Source organism: Chiloscyllium punctatum, chromosome 6, assembly GCF_047496795.1.
Source record: "Chiloscyllium punctatum isolate Juve2018m chromosome 6, sChiPun1.3, whole genome shotgun sequence".
NCBI classification, from domain to species: domain Eukaryota; kingdom Metazoa; phylum Chordata; class Chondrichthyes; order Orectolobiformes; family Hemiscylliidae; genus Chiloscyllium; species Chiloscyllium punctatum.
The window spans coordinates 37791928-37813747 of record NC_092744.1 but is presented as its reverse complement, the minus strand read 5'-3'; the positions used below and the strand labels follow the sequence as shown (position 1 = coordinate 37813747).

General features: G+C 40.7%; 1 protein-coding gene across 3 annotated transcripts in view; it reads left to right on the top strand.

Moving 5' to 3' along the window:
* Window positions 1–21820, top strand: part of mcf2l2 (MCF.2 cell line derived transforming sequence-like 2) — a 390224-nt gene that overhangs the window by 352099 nt on the left and 16305 nt on the right. For all 3 annotated transcript variants that reach the window (XM_072572454.1, XM_072572457.1, XM_072572456.1), the window contains one exon: window positions 19165–19283. In XM_072572454.1, the coding sequence (XP_072428555.1) occupies window positions 19165–19283 (119 nt within the window). The remainder of the gene's footprint in view (window positions 1–19164; window positions 19284–21820) is intronic.

Genomic DNA, 21820 nt, shown 5'->3' with positions numbered 1-21820 from the left:
TGCTATGCTTTGAATGTTCATGTTTCCATGCATACGTAGGATTAATAATCCAGTGGCTCACGGGTGCATCTGGTGACAGTTTTTACGTCAGACATCAAATTTGCAACAAAAAAAACCTGCAGATGCTGGAAATGTGAAAGAAAAACAAAAATTTCTGGAAAATCTCAATAGATCTAGCAGTATCTGTGGAGAGAAATCAGAGTTGACATTTCAGGTCCAATGAACCTTCTTCAGAACTGATGGTAGCTAGGAAACTGATGGTTTTTTGAACTGAAGATGGGAAGGGGTGGGAGTAAACTTTAGATGGAAATAGAGCCCAAAGAGAGAGAAAAACAGTTGGAAACCAATTTCCTAATATGTTCACCGTGTCAGTTAGTAGCAAATATTGAAGAGAAGGTCCAAACAAAAAAAGGGTGATTTTTTATTTTGTGCCCTCAATTGCAAAACATAAATACTGGCAACATTTTGATGGGTGGCTGTCATTAACATGCAGCCATTGAGTTGTGACTGCTCAATAAATATTGTAAGGCAGCATTCCAGTCAGTTAGTGCAGGCCTTCGGCTGGTTCCTACACTAAGTCCACGCCGGAATGGCATGGGAAGCGTGGAGTGGTAATAGTAATTAAAAAGGACCAGCAATCCAGAACACAGGGGACTTGGATTTGAATCTCACCATGGCATGTGGACAATTTTGAATTCAATAAAAAATACTCTGGAATAAAAGGCTGGCCATATAACTGCTGTCAGTTATTGTTAAAGACCCACCTGATTCACTAATGTCCTTTCAGAAAGAAAATCTGCCACTGTAACCTAGTCTGGCCTTTATGTCACTCCAGACCCCCATAGCAATGTGGTTGGTTCTTAACTGCCTCTGGACAATTAGGGTGGGCAATAAATGCTGGCCTAGCAAGTGATGCATACATTGTGAATTTAAAAGACTGGAATGTACACACTACCATTATTTTTCAAGTTTTAAAGAGCATACCTTGTGTTATGCCACAAGTGGACTCATTAAGGTACAGGTGATCAGGCAGATACAATACCTGACTAGTTTGGGTTCAAACTCATTGTTTGCCAATTGTTAAAATGGACGTTATTAATCCAGTGAGTACTCCAGAGGAGAGGGAAGCTGTTTCCTGCAAACTGTCAACATATTTTGAGACTGGTGGTTCCAAATGCCTCAAAAAAGTGTGTATTCTTGTTAACTGCATTCTAAAGAGGGCGATCTTAAATGCCGTAAAGGTTTGCTAGTACAGTAGTAAATTAATGGTACCATATTCAGTTATCTTCTGCTTGTAGTCTTACAGTGTTTCAAATTCTGACTACATACTAATAGTTACCCTTCTTATTAGTGTTTCTTCCCTAACACTCTCAACTGCTTATCCCTGCCACAAATCCTTCTATCTACTTTGCCTAGTTAATATATACTGTTATTCAATTACATTCATTATAAACTCCATGTTGATAAATTGGTGCATCTAAGTGGCATTTAAATTTACCAATCTGTTTAGAGTGCCTGAGCGTGTAAAAGATTGCAGAAAGGAAAAATAGGCACCTCATAGGCATTTGATGGTCAAGCATGAAACCAGCTTTAGGAAAATAGAAGATTCAGGTCAGAGGACTTATACCTATTTGGACTACCCTCAAATATTGAATTGATTTGCACAAAGCACAAGCTTCACAAATGGCCTAACTGGCATTCCTTCAAAGAAGCAATGCAGGCTATAACTGACCAGTTAATTATTTAAGGCACGCATGCATGAATCTTCAGTAAGTTGCAGCAGAAACTGGATGCTGCTGTTCACTGCATCTAACATGCCAGGGTTCACCAGGGCAGGGAAAGTACAGATCAACAATCCCGCTCAACTCTTGATAAAAAGCAAGCACAAATTGTCAGAAGACTGACATTTTGAACTGAGTATGCTGGCTTCAAAGCTCTCTGTTGCAGGCAAGCAGAAGTGAGGTGAGTAAAGCGTGAAAAACCAGTCCTGGCTGCTCTAGGATATTGCCTCAGTGAAGAATTGGTATTGGATAGGAGATGAGCTTGACACTACACAAGTAGTGGGGGAGAGAGTGGGCAATCAGGACTTATTAAATATCATTCTCACCTCATTCCTGACTTCAGGGGGGACAGAAGAACAGGTAGTGATACTGTCAATCACAGGGGGCAACCCTTCTTCAAAAGAAAAATCACAGCTGCCAATGACTGTGAGACTTTGGGACCAGTGACAATGATGGACAAGGAACAGTTGATCTCCACCATTTCAGGCGGGCATAGGAGAGGAAAGTAGGGCAAGGAGACAATGGATTGCATGCCTTCAACACAGGAGGGCTCAGAAGGATGTAGCTAGAAATAACAAACATTCAGTACCATGGGAAACTGCAGCTGTCCAAGCAGATGATCTGACAGATCTGCGACCTCATCAGAAAATCTCAAGTTTTTCAGAACTGGAGTGCTTACCCTGCCGACAGTGTGAAAGACACTATGGCCTTGAATGTCCTTACTTCCAAGGATCAGCTGAAGATCTGAGGGGCATCTTGCAAACCACAGCACAGCATTGCCTCACAAAAGTTACTGATGCCTTCTTTGCCAGATCTGCACAGTACAGCAATTGCAAGCAGACAGGCCTAGCAGGGCCAGAAGGCATTTTTATGGGAATAAAGGGTTATGGGGAAAGGGCAGGAAAGTGAATGTGAGGAATATTGGATCATCTGTGATCCAGTTGAATGGCAGAGCAGGGTTAAGGGTCTGAACAATCTACTCCTGTTCTTATTGCTTGTCATCTTATGGGTTTCGCTGCTATCACGGAATTTCCCCATCTTCGATAACACAGCGATGAGCCAGTGAGACCAATCAACAGGAAGGGTTTCTACTCTCTCAACATCAAAATGGTCTGTGACCAAAACGAGATTTTCTTCCATGTGTATACTTGCTTTGTGGGAAGCTGCTATGACTCAAACATCCTTTGCCAGTCTGTATTTCCTCAGATCTTCATACCCCAATGTGAGTGCATAGGTCTTAAAATATTATGGATATCATTTGAAGACATAGCTACTGGTTTGTCTACAGAAGCCCAACAGAGAGCAAGCAGGCAATTCAACTAAGGCCATCAGCTCACTAGGACCACCATTGAGCAGGCGGTCAGATGTTTGAAGAGGTGGAATCGATGCCTTGTCTGTTTGAATGGCATCATCCAATATCCTCCTGTCAGATCCCAGCCATTGACAGAATAAAACTGTTGTTTTGACTGTCAGGATAATTCCAGTAGCGATCCACGAGGCTCAGTAACAAATCATCTGCTTTTTGTACATATATTAATGTTTTGGACTTCAATGTAGGAAGACCTGATGGGCTGGAGTTATTTTCCTTGGAATAGAGGAGGCTGAAGAGAGATTTAATTGAGGTCTACAAGGTGTTAAGTGGCCTGAACAGAACAGATGGGAATGATCTCTTTCCCTTAGCAGAAGGGTCAATGTCAAGGTTGAGTAGATTTAAAGTGCTCAATAGGAGGATCAAAGAGGAGATTAGGAAAGGTTTTTCACACAAAGACATGGCTAGGGGTCTGGAACCTACTGCCTGATTGGGTAATAGAGGTAGAAAAGCTTGGCTAATTTAAAGGGTATCTGGATATGTACCTGAAGTTTCATAACACCGAGACATGGAATCAAGTGCAGAAAAAATAAGATTAGACCAATGGGCAGAGTGGCCTCCTTCTATGCTATGATTTTTTTCCCCACATTTTCTAACTATTCTAATTATCTGGACAGGGGAATATACATGAATGTGGGAGAAGCTAGGTTAGTAACAAGATGTGAATGATTTCTTAAGCAGGCAAGCATGGATATTGGGAGTTGACAGGCCTCCTTCTGCACTGTAATGATTTGATGCTAAGGCAATTTTTTCATTATGCCCTTGGTTTCAGCCTTGTAAATTTGAAGGCTTCTACACAAATATGCAAATTTCTTCTCATTACTGCTGCTCCGAGGTAGAACAATCATATCAAATGCTCCTCCACTGATACTGGCAGAGAGATGTTTAAATACTCAGGAAAGAGTTAACTGAATATCTCTTAGAAATCTTTCAGGATGTTGCCCTGCAGCTTTCACAATTTGGTTGATGGAGACATCTCTGAAATCTCCTTCAAGACTAGTACTTCATTCATTGTTTTCCACATCGAAATAAATGTAATTGCCTAGATCCCGCATGGAATGGGAAAATATTTCCTTCAAGATGCATTGTAATATAATAAGGTCTTTTTAGATGCTGGACTACACTATCTTAATTTTGACCGTGTATCTTGCAAGAAACTGCACAAATCTCCTTTTAGGACTGATGCTCTGCTGGTTTCCTTCAGACAATGCATGGACTCAAGTGCTCATCTGTTGCATTTTCGGAAGAAAACACCGCACATTATGATTGAAATATTGACGACTTTATGCAACACTTGATTCTAGAAATTCCATAAAACATCTGCATTGGGTAACTGCACAATAACATAAATATAGAAAGATTTTCACAGACATATCCATTATCCCATGGAATAACTTGATAGCATACATAGGTGTAACCAAGATAATAGATAAACCTCTTTCAAATATTATGTTGTTCACATAGAGCAAAAATAAACTAACATACCAACATTGAATGTGGAATTATATTTGACATTTGTAGATTGTAAATGACTTTGTAAGAAAGTTAGCATTAAGGCACTTTACCTGAATGCTCGTAGCATTCATAACAAAGCAGATGAACTAATGGCACAGATCATAGTGAATGATTATGATGTGGTAGGCATCACAGAGACTTGGTTACAGGGGGGTCAGGACTGGCAGTTAAACCTCCAAGGATTTTCAACTTATCGAAAAGACAGGGAGGTGGGCAGAGGGGGTGGGGTTGCCTTGTTAGTTAAGAACAATATTAAATCTATGGCACTGAATGGCATAGCATCAGATGATGTGGAGTCTGTGCGGGTGGAATTGAGGAACCACAAAGGCAAAAAAAAACATAATTGGAGTTGTGTACAGACCTCCTAACAGTGGTCAGGACCAGGGATGCAACATGTACTGGGAAATAGAGAAGGCATGTCAGAAAGGCAAGGTCACAGTGATCATGGGAGACTTCAATATGCAGGTGGACTGGGTAAATAATGTTGCCAGTGGATCCAAAGAAAGGGAATTCATGGAATGCTTACAGGATGGCTTTTTGGAACAGATTGTCATGGAGCCCACAAGGGAGCAGGCTATTCTGGACCTAGTGCTTTGCAATGAACCAGACTTTATAAAAGATCTTAAAGTAAGGGAACCCTTAGGAAGCAGTGATCATAATATAGTAGAGTTCAGTCTGGAGTTTGAAAGAGAGAAAGCAAAATCGGATGTAATGGTGTTACAGTTAAATAAAGGTAATTATGAGGGCGTGAGAGAGGAACTGACAAAAATAGACTGGAAGCAGAGCCTCGCGGGGAAGACTGTAGAGCAAAAATGGCAGGAGTTTGTGGGTATAATTAAGGACACTGTACAGAGGTTCATCCCCAAGAAAAGAAAGATTATCCAGGGAGGGATTAGACAGCCATGGCTGACAAAGGAAGTCAGGAAATGTATTAAAGAAAAAGAGAGATCCTATAAAGTGGCCAAGAGCAATGGGAAATCAGAAGATCGGGAAGGCTACAAAAACAAACAGAGGATAACAAAGAGAGTAATAAGAAAGGAGAGGATCAAATATGAAGGTAGGCTAGCCAGTAATATTAGAAATGATAGTAAAAGTTTCTTTCAATACATAAGAAACAAACGACAGACAGAAGTAGACATTGGGCCACTTCAAACTGATGCTGGAAGCCTAGCGATGGGAGATAAGGAAATAGTAGGAGAGCGTAACAAGTACTTTGCGTCAGTTTTCACAGTGGAAAACAGGAGTAATATCCCAACAATTAAAGGGTGTCAGGAGGCTGAGTTGAGTATGGTTGTCATTACAAAAGAGATAGTGCTAGAAAAGCTAAAAAGTCTTAAAATTGATAAATCTCCTGGCCCCGATGGGATACATCCTAGAGTTCTGAGGGAGGTGGCTGAGGAAATAGCGGAGGCATTGGTTGAGATCTTTTGAGAGTCACTGGAGTCACGGAAAGTCCCGGATGATTGGAAGATCGCGGTTGTAACCCCATTGTTCAAGAAAGGATCGAGACAAAAGATGGAAAATTATAGGCCAATTAGCCTAACCTCGGTTGTTGGTAAAATTCTAGAATCCATCATTAAGGATGAGGTTTCTAAATTCTTAGAAGAGCAGAGTCTGATTAGAACAAGTCAACATGGATTTACTAAGGGGAGGTCATGCCTGACAAACCTGTTGGTATTCTTTGAAGAAGTGACAAGTAGGTTAGACCAGGGAAACCCAGTGGATGTGGTCTATCTAGACTTCCAAAGGGCCTTTGATAAGGTGCCACATGGGAGGCTGCTGAGCAAGGTGAGGGCCCATGGTGTTCAAGGTGAGCTACTGGGATGGATTGAGGATTGGCTGTCTGACAGAAGGCAGAGAGTTGGGATAAAAGGTTCTTTTTCAGAATGGCAGCCGGTGACGAGTGGTGTCCCACAGGGTTCAGTGTTGGAGCCACAGCTGTTCGCATTATATATTAATGATCTGGATGAAGGGACTGGGGGCATTCTAGCGAAGTTTGCAGATGATACGAAGTTAGGTGGACAGGCAGGTAGTACTGAGGAAGTGGGGAGGCTGCAGAAGGATCTAGACAGTTTGGAAGAGTGGTCCAGGAAATGGCTGATGGAATTCAATGTGAGCAAATGTCTTGCACTTGGGCAAAAAGAATAAAAGCACAGACTACTTTCTAAACGGTGAGAAAATTCGTAAAGCCAAAGTATAAAGGGATCTGGGAGTGCTAGTCAAGGATTCTCTAAAGGTCAACATGCAGGTTGAGTCTGTGATTAAGAAAGCGAATGCTATGTTGTCACTTATCTCAAGAGGGTTGGAATATAAAAGCACCATTGTGCTACTGAGACTTTATAAAGCTCTGGTTAGGCCCCATTTGGAGTACTGTGTCCAGTTTTGGTCCCCACACCTCAGGAAGGACATACTGGCACTGGAACGTGTCCAGCGGAGATTCACATGGATGATCCCTGGAATGGTAGGTCTAACATATGAGGAACGGCTGAGGATCCTGGGATTGTATTCATTGGAGTTTAGAAGATTAAGGGGAGACTTAATAGAGACGTACAAGATAATACATGGCTTGGAAAGGGTGGATGCTAGGAAATTGTTTCCGTTAGGTGAGGAGACTAGGACCCGTGGACACAGCTTAGAATTAGAGGGGGTAAATTCAGAACAGAAATGCGGAGACATTTCTTCAGCCAGAGAGTGGTGGGCCTGTGGAATTCATTGCCACAGAGTGCAGTGGAGGCCGGGACGCTAAATGTCTTCAAGGCAGAGATTGATAGATTCTTGTTGTCTCGGGGAATTAAGGGCTACGGGGAGAATGCAGGTAAGTGGAGTTGAAGTGCCCAGCAGTCATGATTGAATGGCGGAGTGGACTCGATGGGCCGAATGGCCTTACTTCCACTCCTATGTCTTATGGTCTTATGGTAATAAAAAAAAACACAGGCTGATGAAGTTGAATAGTTCATTTATTTGGAAAAAGTGAAGTAGTGTACTTGTAGCAGAAAAATGACATGGCAACTAAATGGTGTCACTACCACTATATTAGTGTGACTTCAAAATATAGTGGTCTCTCCACAGGGAAGCTGAGAACATCCATAATTCAAAACACAACCATATCACCTCAACACACAACTGAAATAATCAAAGTGTTTTTTATAACACTGTAAATCCCCCTGCTTTCAAATAAGTGAGGAAGGAAAGAGTTTCATACAAACTTCTGTTGCATGGAATCAAGACTGCTGCATGGAAGACATGAAAAAATGTCAAGAAAATAGGTATGTGTATTACACAAAAATAACCTAATAAATCATTCTGAATGTATAGTTTCCATTACAAAAATAAAATTGATATTGCTTCAAACTGGCCAATCAAATAAACAGCAGCATAGCTTGGCAGGAGTTTTTTTAAGGGGAACCACCCAAATGGAATTGTGAAACACCTCCAAAACTGCAAGACCTAATTACATCCAAGGAACTTAGGCAGAACAATTCATTCAGCCTATTGGACCTGGTATACCAGAGTCTGATTGGGAACTCATACAGAGGATTTAAGGAACAATTTCTGCAGTCTTAAACAAATGTCAGCAATTTAATTGGGGAGATGATGGGTAAAAACAATGACTACAGATGCTGGAAACCAGATTCTGGAGTAGAGTGGTGCTGGAAAAGCACAGCAGTTGATAATGGCCTTGTGGTATTATTGCTAGGCTCTTAATCCAGGGACCCAGGTACTGATCTGGAGACTAAGGTTTGAATCAATTGGAATTTGAATTCAATAACAAAAGAAAACTGGTATTAAGTGTCTAATGATGACAAGGAAATCATTGATGGGGAAAAACCCATCTGGTTCACTAATTTCCTTCAGGGAAGAAAATCTGCCATCCTTATCTGGTGTAGCCTACATGTGATTCCAGACCCACAGCAATGTGGTTGATTCTTAACTACCTCTGGGCCATTAGAGATGAGCAATTTCTGCTGGTTTAGCCAGTGACACCCAAATTCCATGAAGGAATAAACAAAAATAAAGTCCCTTGGCCAACTTCTTCTTCACCTTCTGAGGGGAAGTGTTCTTTGCATGGCTATGATGTGCAGCAGACAACCATAATTTTTATAGACACTAGCTACTTTACATGATAGGCGTTCTCCTATCCAATCTAGGCACTGAGAGCATGCCTTTGAAATTCTAATGGTCACTCTTTGAAGACTCTGATGCTGGTATAGACTTTGAGGCAGTGATGTTCAACTGTTGTCCTGGGCAAGTTCATAGTAGTCTTCATTTCCTTTCATTTGCCCAGACTTTTGCCTATCTTCTGCTCCAATATTAAAGGTTTGTAGACGCATCTGGAAACAATGATGTGCGTACTATGTGCTATGAGTCATAGATAACCTAGATATTGAGTAAATGAAATCCTTCACTGTTTTAAAATCAAACAGAATTAATGTAGTCACATAAGCGCAATGCATGATTCATTGCGCTTCATGGAACAGCTGAAAGTCAAAGTATTATGGCCTGTCTACTCTAAAGTGCAGGTACTATTGGATCCATCCCACTTTCCCCTTGCATTACTTTGCTTCTATCTTCTTCACCCTCTTTCAGCAATTGAGTAACAGAATTAGTACAATCCCTGAAGGAAATTGATAAGGAAATAGATAATTGTGTTTAATTGGTAAGGGGGCTGATACGAAAAACCCACTGCAACAGAAAACAAGTTTTTAAACAGTGGATAGAAGAAATGGAAATTAGAAAAAGAAATGGTTTGTAAGAGTAGGTTTTGCATCACTCGTACCCTGCCTATTTAATCTATTTAAATGTTCTTACAACAACAGCAAAACATGTTAGGAAATGTTAGGAAAAAGCTTAACTGGTAACCGTTCCATGTTTTGAATGATATCCATTTATGAATTCATAATGCAAATGAGTCAAGTAGCCAATTATTGTCACATGACTGCAGGCCACAGGCTTTCACCTTTGTATCAGACATTAAGTGTGACTGAATATTACAGTTTGTATTATTTTAGCTGCTAATAAAATCACCAGACATCTTCAAGTAAAAGGAATTCATGTACCTAAGTTGTGGTACATTCAGTCAATACAGAATATTATTCCAGAAACAGGATATACTGGATCTATTCAGTGGTTCTGGCAGAATCTTTAGAGCACAGAGTTAATGTAAATATTGCTGCCCACCAACAAAAACATGTAATACCCTGAATCTTGAAATTTGCCTTTCTGGTCAATTTATCCATCCTGAGTCAAAAATGTTCACTCAGTAAAACTATATTTGCTACAATTGAGACAACATTTTTGATGCTTTTGAAAAATGCATTTGAACGGCATTAAAATGCTGAAAAAAAAGTCATTTTTCTTTGCATTGACAATAAATAGAGAAAAGGAAAATAACTTGCATTTATACATCATGTATCAGAAATTCAGAACAGCTCAAAGTAGTCTTCATCTAAATCAGTACTTTTAAAATGTACTCACTATTATAATTCAGGAAATGTAGAAGTCAGTTTGTATATAGCAAGATCCCAGAGCAATGAGTAAGTGAACAATATAAGCATAACTTTAGTGTACTAAAGTACACTAGAATGTTGCTTCAATCACTCCGTGACATTTATTTGGTATTTTATTTTCTGGAATATAATACATTTTTGAAGCCATCACGCACATAGATACACAACATTTTGGCAATAGTAGCAAGGTATTGATAAATTTTATAATTCTGTTCACATGTAATCCAAAAACAATTTAATTTGCTTTACTGGGACAATAGAAAAGTAATTCACCGTGGTCAGAGGCTGATTGGTTTCTCAGGACAACACATGCACTGAACCAGTCATTGAAAATCCTTTTCACAAGTGTGGCTTATGCCATCTACTGGTAAATCACTGACACACAATAAACAAAAATATCCCTGGTTTTAATCTTGCTTGACAAGAAATAAAGTGGCGTCACTGAAGCTTAGTTTAGATGATGATACCATTCTATCGGTTTGGTGTGTGGCAATCATTGGCATATGCCATTTTGAGGACTGTGAATTAGGATGCTGCTGCAAGATGTAAAGCGATGATTATTTGCAAAACCGCTGCAGATTTTTTTCTGAAATTAAGCAACATTCCCAAAGTGCAGTCCATTTTAATAGTGCGCATCAAAATCAATGAAACACTGAAGCCATCGCAGAATCACAGACCTGTTATGGTGCAAAATGATGCCACTTAGTCCAGCATGTATGCACTGGTTCATTAGGTACTCATTACTTAGTGCTAATCCCCTGCTTTTAATCTATACCCTTGCATATTATTTTCATCTAAATAATCATCCAATACCTTTTTGAATGTCTCAATTACTCCTGTCTCCACTCCCTACCTCAATTAGACCTACCTCCATTCCTCCAGGGAATGCATTCCATACCCTAACTACTCATTGAGTGGAAAGATTTTCCTCACTTCACTGTTGCTTTTTCTGTAGATCACTTTAAACCTATGCCCTCTTATTCTTGTTCATTTTATGAGTAGGAACAGTTTCTCCCTATCTACCTCTATCCAGATACTCATGATTTTGAAGCGTCTGTCAGATCTCCTATTCACATTCTTCTATCTGTGAGAGTTGTCCTATCTTCTTCAATTTATCCTCATAACTGAAATTCCTCATTCTCACAACCATTATTGCAAGCCCTTTTGCACTCCCCTCCAATACTTCTATAATCTGGCACCCATAACAATACACAATACTCTAGCTGTGGTCTAAAAATTGTCTTGTACAGGTTTAACATCACCTCTGAGCTCTTGTATTCTCTGGTCCTATTAATAAAGCCAAAGATCTATAAGCTTTACTTATTACTCTGTCTACTTGTCCTGCTATTCTCATTGAGCTGTACTCTCTCAGCTCCTTTTGGAATTGTACCCCCTATTTTATATTGTCTTTCAATGTTCTTCCTGAAAAAAACATTGCATCACTACTCTGCTGTCTTGTGAAATGATGCAAATCTCTTCAAGCATGTGTAGTATTATGATTCAAAACATTAAGCTTGCTTCAAGTAATAGGAGTGGATTTTTTTTTAAGATATACTGTCTTCATTCCTTTCATTCCAATTGGGCTCTTCTTCTTGGCATGAATATCATTTATCATCTAGCCTCAACCTTAACTTTGAGGACTTCATGGTTGGCTTACTATCCTGAGGTCTGCTAGACTTAGATGTTGCATGAGCACCACTTTCTAGGTGGTGCCTTATATTCACTTGAAGGTGCTTTCTTAAGTCATCATTCTAACAGTCACAAAATATTTATGACCCTTAAACCTGACAATGTCAATGTATTGTATACTAGAAAGTGATTTATCAGAATCACTGTCTGACATCTCTCTAGCAGTCATCTTTATAGATTTGCTTTGCTTCTTCCTAGCGAAACACTGACATACAAAGTGATCTAGATTTTTGTAGTTAGAGTACTGTTGTCCCGCGTTAACATATTTTCCAAAATGTTGTTCCCATTCAGGCTGGAATATATTCAGCATAATGCAAAGCGTAATATTTTGTCCCTTCGATTTATTCACATGTGGAATGTGGGCATCACTGGCTGGCCAGCATTTATTGACCATGACTAATTCTTCTTGAGAAGATGGTGGTGAGCTGCCTTCTTGAACTGCTGCAGTCCAATGCTGTAAGTTGACCTACAAAGCCCTTAGGCAGGGAATTCAAGGACCTTGACCTAGTGACAGAAAAAATAGCAATATATTTCCAAGTCAAAATGGTGAGTGGCTTGGAGGGGAATTTGCAGATGGTTATGTTCCCATGAATCTGCTGCCCTTGTCCTCCTAGATGGAACTGGTAATGGGTCTGGAAGGATGCTGTCTAAGTATATTTGGTGAATTTCTGCAGTGCATCTTATAGATGGTACAATTACTGCTACTGAGCATTGGTGGCAGAAGGAGTTGATGCTTCTGGATATGGTTCCAATCAAGCAGACTGCTTTGTTCTGAATGATGTCAAACTTCTTGAATGTTGTTGGAGCTGCCATTCAGGCGAGTGTGGAGTACCCATCACACTCCTGACTTGTGCCTTGTAGATGATGAAGAGCATTCCTGATGAAGAGCTTTTGCGCAAAACGTCGACTCTCCTGCTCCTCGGATGCTGCTTGACCAGCTGTGTGTTTCCAGTACCATACTTTGCGACCCTTGTAGATGATGGACAGGCTTTGGGAAATCAGGAAATGAGTTACTCACAGTAACTTGCTTGCCTCTGACCTGCTCTTTTGGTCGCAAGTCCAGTTGCATTTCTCATCAGCATTTATTGACCATGCCTAATTCCTCTTGAGAAGATGGTGGTGGGCTGCCTTCTTGAACCGCTGCAGTCCACATGCTGTAACTTGACCTACAAAGCCCTTAGGGAGGGAATTCAAGGATCTTGACCATGTGACAGAAAAAAAGGCAATAAATTTCCAAGTCAACAGATGACCCCCTCGAAACTGATTGATTACTAAACTTAGTGATCTCGGACTAAGTCCCACTATCTGCAACTGGATCCTCATTTCCTGATCCACAGGCCACAATCAGTGAAGACTGGGGACAATATTTCATCCTCACTAACACTCCACACTGGAGCCCCCCAGGGGTGCATACTCAGCCCCTTACTGTGCTCACTGTATACCCATAACTGCGTCACAAATTACCAGACTAGTGCCATTTACAAGTTTGCTGATGACACCACCAGTGGTCGGTTGAATCTCAGGTGGTGACGAAACAGACTACAGACAGGAGATTGAAGATCTGGAAAAATGGTGCACTGAGAACAACCTAGCTCTCAATGCTGGCAAAACCAAGGAACTCATTGTTGACTTTCAGCGGGATGTTACTCATGCCCCCCTACACATTAACAGCACAGAAGTGGAACGAATGGAAAGTGTCAAGCTCCTAGGAGTGGTCATCCACAACAAGGTTTCTTGGACTCTTTATGTGGACATACAGGTTACAAAGGCCCAACCATGTTTCTTCTTCCTCAGGCAGCTGAGGAAATTTGGCATGATGGTGAATACCCTTGCCAAAGTTTATAGGTGCGCCATCGAGAGCATTCTGTCTGGATATATCACTACCTTGTATGGCAACTGTACCATTCATGATCGGAAACAATTACAGAGAATGGTGAACTCAGCCCAGACAATCACAAAGGCCAACCTCCTATCTACAGAGGAACCTTGATTATCCAAACGAGATGGATGGGCACTATTTAGTTCGGATAATCGATTATTCGGTTAATCGACTAACTGCCTTTCCTCTGCCGCTCAGAGTTTTAAAAGTCTGCTCCTCGTTCAGGAGACTGCAGCAACACACAGTGCGCGAGACCCCGCCCCCAACACCACCCCCCTGCCCGCGCCTCCCCAAATCCCTTCCAACTGCAATTTTTTGACAGGTTCCATGTTTGCCCTGTACAGGACAATGTTGGAAAGATTATCTGGGGAAGGGGGGTGGGGGGCGGGGGTTAGGGTACACCCCTCTGTAGAACTCCAGGAAAAGTGTGGGGAGAGAGAGAGGACGGGAGGTCAGTCATTTGGAGACAGTGCCTGTTTAATCACTGTAAACAAAAGACACGGTCCCTGTTGGAAACACGTCTCTGATGTAATGTTTCTATCGGGACCTCGAGATCTTCTTCGGATAATCCGATTTTTGGATAATTGGTGTTCGGATAATTGAGGTTCCTCTGTATAGAATCCATCTTCCAGGCCCGCTGTCAAGGAAAGGCCGCCAGCATTCTCAAAGATCCATCCCACACTAGTAATGTTTTTCTACAACCTCTACCATTGGGAAGAAGGTACAGAAACCTGAACACACACACACACACACACACCAGCCGGTTTCAAAACAGTTTCTACCCAAATGTTGTTAGAAAACTGAATGGACTCACAAACTCTTAACATTCCCCTGTACCTGTGTGTTTGATTTTGCTGCTGTTTACCTATTATTTACTTATCTATGCTACTTATCTCTGTGATCTGCCTGTATTGCTTGCAAGACAAAGCTTTTCACTGTGCCTCAGTACACGTGACAATAAATTCAATTCAATTCAATGGTCAATGGTAACACCAAGGATGTTGACAGTGGGGTATTCAGCGATGGTAACAGCATTGAATATCAAGGGGTAGTGTTTAGATTCCTCTTATTGGAGATGGTCATTGCCTGGTATTTGTGTTATTCACCTGTTGAACATTACTTGCTATTTGTCAACTCAAGCCTGGGCATTGTCCAGTTCTTGTTGCATTTGACAAATGCTTCCATGGAGTTGGATAATAATATTACCGTTGATATATTACCATAGGAGAAATGCTATCCTGCCTTTCAGTGAGTTTGAGATCATGTTCACCCAATGTTGGATAGTAAACCAAATCTCCAGTACTTATTAACAGACTTTCCCTTCAGAGGCTTGCATTCTGCTTGGACATAACAATAGAATGGTCAGACACCACATGACCAAGATTCTCTTTAATATGCACTTCTCTCTCCTGCAAAATTGATAGAAAGTGAAAATAAAACTACTTTGGCACTTCTAGAGGAACAGTCAAGTGAGATATTGCAGTCTTCTGTGTCGCTTCTGCCACAATAGCCTTGGAGTTGTAGACTTGAAACAAGGCTTTGAAATACTGTGGGACACAAACTTCCCTATGTTTAGGAGGACTATATTCCCTCAGGCTGATCAGTTCAAGTGTACGTTGGTGACTCCAGCCTGAAAACTTTACACTTGGGTGCCACATTGCAATCACCTTGCCTGAGTAGGTCATTGAAACACTTCTAATACTCAACAGCATCCTCACAACTCTCACTATGAGCTGCATCCACCATTCATGTTTCTCTTGTCACTCTCAGGGAACAGAACACGTCTTCTTTCACACATCTTTGCAAAAGAAACTCACAGGCAATAACTGAGAAACTTGCGGTTGCCCTGATACAGGTGCTGCACTCTGTGCAGTCCTGATACTCTCCTCCTCATGAAATGGCTACAACAATAATTATTGTTTGCCCATTAAATCTGATCCAGTGAGTTTAATGCCTGCCTCCTCACCACATTCATCATCCTTAATTGGGTTGTGATGTCAACATCAGGTTAGTTAGTTACCTTTGCTTCCAAAATCACATCACCTCTCTACAGCTGGCACAGAAGTGTCCCTGACATTGGCTGTTGGAACAAAAATCCAGCCCCAGGTTTCTACTCATGTCTTTGACCATTATTCACTCCTCCTGCATATATTTTCACAACGCATCAACCAGTCGATTTGCCTCATCCTCATTGTCAAGATTCCCTGAAGTAATCCTTTGGAGGATTGGTGGGATGGCGTGTGGCACAAAATGAAGAATTCATCTAGGTTTCTGACTCCAACTAGTCTTCTTGTGGAATGTCTCAAAACAATAAAAAGAGTTTCAATGATGGTTTAATGATGAAATTTTAAATTTGGCTGTCAATGACATAAATTGTTCTTCAGCACACGCTTTGATTTTGTAAAGTGAGCAAAAGAAAAATGAAGTTTCAAACAAAGTCTCAAATGGAGACTGGGGCTCTAACTTCCTAATCCCCAGTTTCCTCTATGGATTCTCAATGCTCAGTTTCTGTGCTGGCTTCTTCAAGTACAGTCAGAAAACAGAGCTTTCACAAGCTTTCCCATGCTTCATCAGTGACTTGTTATGTACAAATATATTGCAACATATTAAGGTTTTGAAATTTCTAGGAAGACAGGCAATGATGCTTATGTATTGATACACACCCACAGTTGGTGTGAGTTCATAAATATGGATTATGCTAATATGATCAGGTTACTGAATTTAAATGCAAAGAAATTCAAAGGAAGAAACTTTCACAAGTGAAGGAGTGTTCTTTATTAGATGGTATGCATATAAATTTTCATGAAGTGTTGTACATAAAATTAAGGTACATAATTATAAAAAAGAATGGATAGGATATCATAAATTAAAGTGAAGAAATATATTAATGTTCCAGAGGACACTGTGGAGATATTTACAATTTTCAATATATTTAAATGGTCTGGACCTGAGTATAGGGGACTTCAGTAGAAGGCTGTAAGTGATTTCAAACATAAAATTCTGATTTGCTTCATTTCACAAATACATGGCATATATAGTACAGGTTAATTTATCACTTTTAACCACCACCTGGTATGACCAAAATTTCTTTCTTCGAAGGTTTCTTCAAATAAATAGGGCACTGGTGGGACTAAACTGGAGTACTGTGCATAGTATTGGTCACCTTACTTAAGGAAAGATGGAAATACATTGGAAGCAGTTCAGAGAAGTTTACCAGACCATTACTTGAAATAGGCTTGTGAGGAAATATTGAACAAGCTAGGTTTATATCCACTAGAATTTAGAAGAGTGAGAGGTGATTTGATTGGAACAATTAAGATTCTGAGGGGTCTTGACAGGATAGATATGGAGAGGATATTTCCTATTCAGAGAGACTCTAGAACTCAGATTCACTGTTTAAAAATCGGGAGTCACTTATTTAAAACAGAGATTAGGCAGGTTTTATTTTCTCTAGGGGGTCCTGAGTCTTTGGAACTGTTCCTGAAAATGCAATGGAAGTAGAGTGCTTGAATATTTTGAACGTTACAGGTGAACAGATTCTTGTTAGAACATAGAACATAGAACATAGAAAAATACAGCGCAGTACAGGCCCTTCGGCCCTCGATGTTGCGCTGACCGAAGCCTACCTAACCTACACTAGCCCAATAACCTCCATATGCTTGTCCAATGCCCGCTTAAATGACCATTAAGAGGGAGAGTCCACCACTGCTACTGGCAGGGCATTCCATGAACTCACAGCCCGCTGAGTAAAATTTCTACCCCTAACATCTGTCCTATACCTACCACCCCTTAATTTAAAGCTGTGTCCCCTAGTAACAGCTGACTCCATACGCGGAAAAAGGTTCTCCCTGTCAATCCTATCTAAACCCCTAATCATCTTGTACACCTTTATTAAATCTCCCCTAAACCTTCTTTTTTCCAATGAGAAAAGTCCCAAGTGCCTCAGCCTTTCCTCATACGATCTTCCTACCATGCCAGGCAACATCCTGGTAAACCTCCTCTGCACTCGTTCCAATGCCACCACATCCTTCCTATAGTATGGTGACCAAAACTGCACACAATACTCCAGATGAGGCCGCACTAGAGTCTTATACAACTGCAACATGACCTCAGGACTCCGGAACTCAATTCCTCTACCAATAAAGCCCAGTACACCATATGCCTTCTTCACAGCACTATTTACCTGGGTGGCAACTTTCAAAGATCTGTGTACATGGACACCAAGATCCCTCTGCTCATCCACACTACCAAGTAGTCTACCATTAGCCCAGTAATCCATCTTCTTGTTACTCCTACCAAAGTGAATGACTTCACACTTAGCTACACTGAATTCCATTTGCCACCTTACTGCCCAGCTCTGCAACTTATCTATATCACGCTGTAACCTGCCACATCCTTCTTCGCTGTCCACAACTCCACCAACTTTCGTGTCATCCGCAAACTTGCTCACCCAGCCTTCAAGCCCCTCTTCCAGGTCATTTATAAAAATGACAAACAGCAATGGTCCCAAAACAGATCCTTGTGGAACACCGCTAGTAACTGCGCTCCAAGATGAACCTATACCATCAACAAGGAGATGAAACATTATCAGGGGTAGGTGGGAATTTGGATTCGAGATTACAATCAGGTCAGCAATGATCTCATTAAATGATGGAGGATCTCAAGGGGTTGAATAGCCTACTGCTGCTCAATGTTCATATGTAAGTGACCCAGACCTGAGCAGATTGGTTATTCAGTTGCTTTAGACAATCAACACCAAATATGTCTAAACAATACCATGTGCTAACAATACATCAATAACTTACATTCATGTTACATCTGTGACATAACAAAGTGATTGAAGATGCTGTCGAGAGTGTGGTGCTGGGAAAGCACAGTAGGTCAGGTAGCATCCGAAGAGCAGAAGAAACATTTTGGGTATAAGCCCTTCATCAGGAATATGCCTGATTGAAGCATCTTTAAAGAAGCATAACCAGAAAATTTTGACATCAAGGATAGAGGACCAAATGCTTGATCGAAGAGGCAGGACTCAAGGAATGGAGTAGAGGAATGTTTAAGTGGGAATTCCAGTTCTTAGGCCCTAAAAAGCTGAAGACTTCGCCACTGATAATGAGGCAAAGGCAAAAAAAAACAATTATAATAGGCCAGGAAAGGAGAATTGCTGAGTTCTTTAAGGATGTTTAAAGTTGATGGAGAAATAGAAGCTGTTGTAAGCAGATTTTTAAAAAATTATTTTTACATTGACAGAAATTATGCGTATAACCTTAAAATGAGGCATTTGACTTTATCGGTTTGCACTTCTGAACCCACTGAACCAAGCAACGCAGACAACCTAAAACGGAAAAGAAATAAACTTAAAAAAAGGTAAAATTGAAAAAGGTAAGCAGATATTGATTAAAAAGATATATTTATTTGTAATTGCAGGTTGGTCACGTAAACCGATCCCATCGTTGGATACTTCCGAGGATTTTGAAACTATTCCTTCAAGTATGGATGAACTTTCCAACTCCTCAGATATGGATGAAGAACTATCTAGTAAAGCTGTAAGCATGTTTTTGTTGAAAGTTGACCAACCAATTTTATTTTTAAATGAGCCATTTCTATAAACAGTGTATTGTTCTGATCTCTGTCAAAATATTGTTGGATGACACTCATCATTATCAGGGCTGTTCAGGAACTTAGAAAGGATGCTGTATATGCACAATGATCAAGCTGAGGCTGGACTGGATGGCATGTCATGTGTCTGCATTGGTTTTGAATATATTAATCACCTAACCTTTATTTAATACCTAGATATTGTAATGTCCCAGGGATTCTCCTGGTGTTTGCAGAAACCTTGTCAGGAAGCTGAATAAAATTCTCAAGTCTCTGAGACAGAGACAGCATATTTTCAGTCTTGGCATATTTGACCATGAGCTGAGCTCCTAAGCCCATTTTCACTCTATCACCAAGGCAGCACACTTTCATCAGCATAATGTCACCTCTCTCCACCAACAAAGCTTTACTTCTATTTAGAGTGTGCAACCAATTTATTTAAGTGGCATGTTCTCTTATTTTCTGCATGACTGCATACATGGTAGCTGAATGGGGTCATATTTTGTACAACCTGCACAGGAACTTTTGAGTTAATGTAGGGAACTGTGGTTTCAACCCCACTCATCCCATCTGTTGCTGAAACTCTTATCAGTGCTTTATTTTATTCCTCCAGATTCACTTATTCCAGTGCTCTTCTGCCAGCTTTTGATATTCCATAACTTTTACTGTATGCTTTTCCTTACAAGTTAATACTCTCCTTAACTTTCTTGGTTAACTGTGGTTGTTTCATCTCTCCCTGAGAATCTTTCTTCGTTACTGGGATATATCTTTACTGAGAGTTGTGAATTACCTCCTAAATGTCTGCCACTGTTTGGTTACTCTCTTGCCTGCTAATATATCCACCTAAACCACTTTAACTAACTCTCTCCTCATTTCATTGTAATTCTCTTTATTTAAGTTAAACACAGTTGTTTCCGCATTTCTCACTCTCAGACTGAATATTATTTTCTATCAAGTTATGATCAACATTTCCTAGGGGATCTCCTACCCTAAGGTGATTTATTAAACCTGCATTCCTAACCATTACCAGATCTGGGATAGCTTATTCCTTGACTGGCTCCTCATCATGTTCCTTGAGGAAACTATCCCTATTGCATTCTGGATGATTAACTCAATCAACATGAAGACTAAAGTCACCCATAAATATTGGTCTATTGGGATGGCACAGCAGCTCAGTGGTTAGCACTGCTGTCTCACAGCATTGGCACCCAGGTTCAATTCCAGTCTTGGGTGACTGTCTGTGTAGAGTTTGCACTTTTTCCCTGTGTATGCATGGGTTTCCATCATGTACTCCAGTTTCTTCCCACAGTCCAAAGATGTGCAGCTTAGGAGGATTGGCTGTACTAAACTTCCCCATAGTGTTAAGAATAAGTGCCTTAGCCATTGTAAATGCAAGTTTATGATGATAGGAGCTGGGTTTGGGTGAATGCTTCCCAGAGGGTTGGTGTTGACACAATGGGCCAAATAGCCTCTTTCCAAACTGAAGGAACTCTATGATTCTTTTAACATACTTCAATTATTTGATGATTTATATCTTTCCTGCAGTGTGGCCACTGTTTGGAGATCTAAAGACTACTGCCCCCGGTGTCTTATTCTCTTACTGTTTTTTATTTCTACCTCCAAATAGACTCTACATCATCCAAGTCTCGATCAACAGGAAGTTGTTGTTCACATTGGAACAATGCCTAGAACGTGAAAAGGACGAGATTCTGATGAGAGAATAGAGGAAGTTAGGCAGGAATTTAAAAAGGGAGTCCTCGAGGGTAGTAATATCTGGATTATTCCCAGTGCCACAATCTAGTGGGGGGAGCAGTAGGAGGATAGAACAGATGAACACGTGGCAGAGGAGCTGGAGCAGAGGAGAAGTATTGGATCATTAGATGTCTTTTAGGGTAGAAGTGACCTGTGTAAGTAAAACAGATTGCACCTGAATTGGAAGGCGACTAATATACTGGTGGGGAGGTGTGCTCGAGATGTTTGGAAGAATTTAAATTAGTTTGGGGAGGTGGGGGAAAAGGACACCCAGGGAGATAGTGAGGAAAGTGGTCGGTCTGAGACTGGTACAGTTGGGAAAAAGAGTAAGTCAAACAGACAGGGCAGGCAGGAACAAAGTAGAGAACAATGCCTGACTGATAAACTAAACTGCATTTATTTCAATGCAAGAGGCCGAACAGGTAAGGCAAATGATCTCAGAGCATGGTTGGAACATTGGACTAGGATATCATAGCAATTACAGAGATGTGGCTCAGAGATGGACAGGACTGGCAGCTTAATGTTCTATAGGAAAGATTGAAAGAAGGGCAGAAGAGGAGGGGTAGTGGCGTTTTTGATAAAGGATAACATCATGGCAGCATTTAGGGAGGATATTCCTGGGAATGCATCTAGGGAAGTTATTTGGGTGCAACCGAGAAATAAGAAAGGGATGATTACCTTATTGGGATTGTATTATAGACCCCCCCCACCATCACTCCTCCCTCCCCACCCC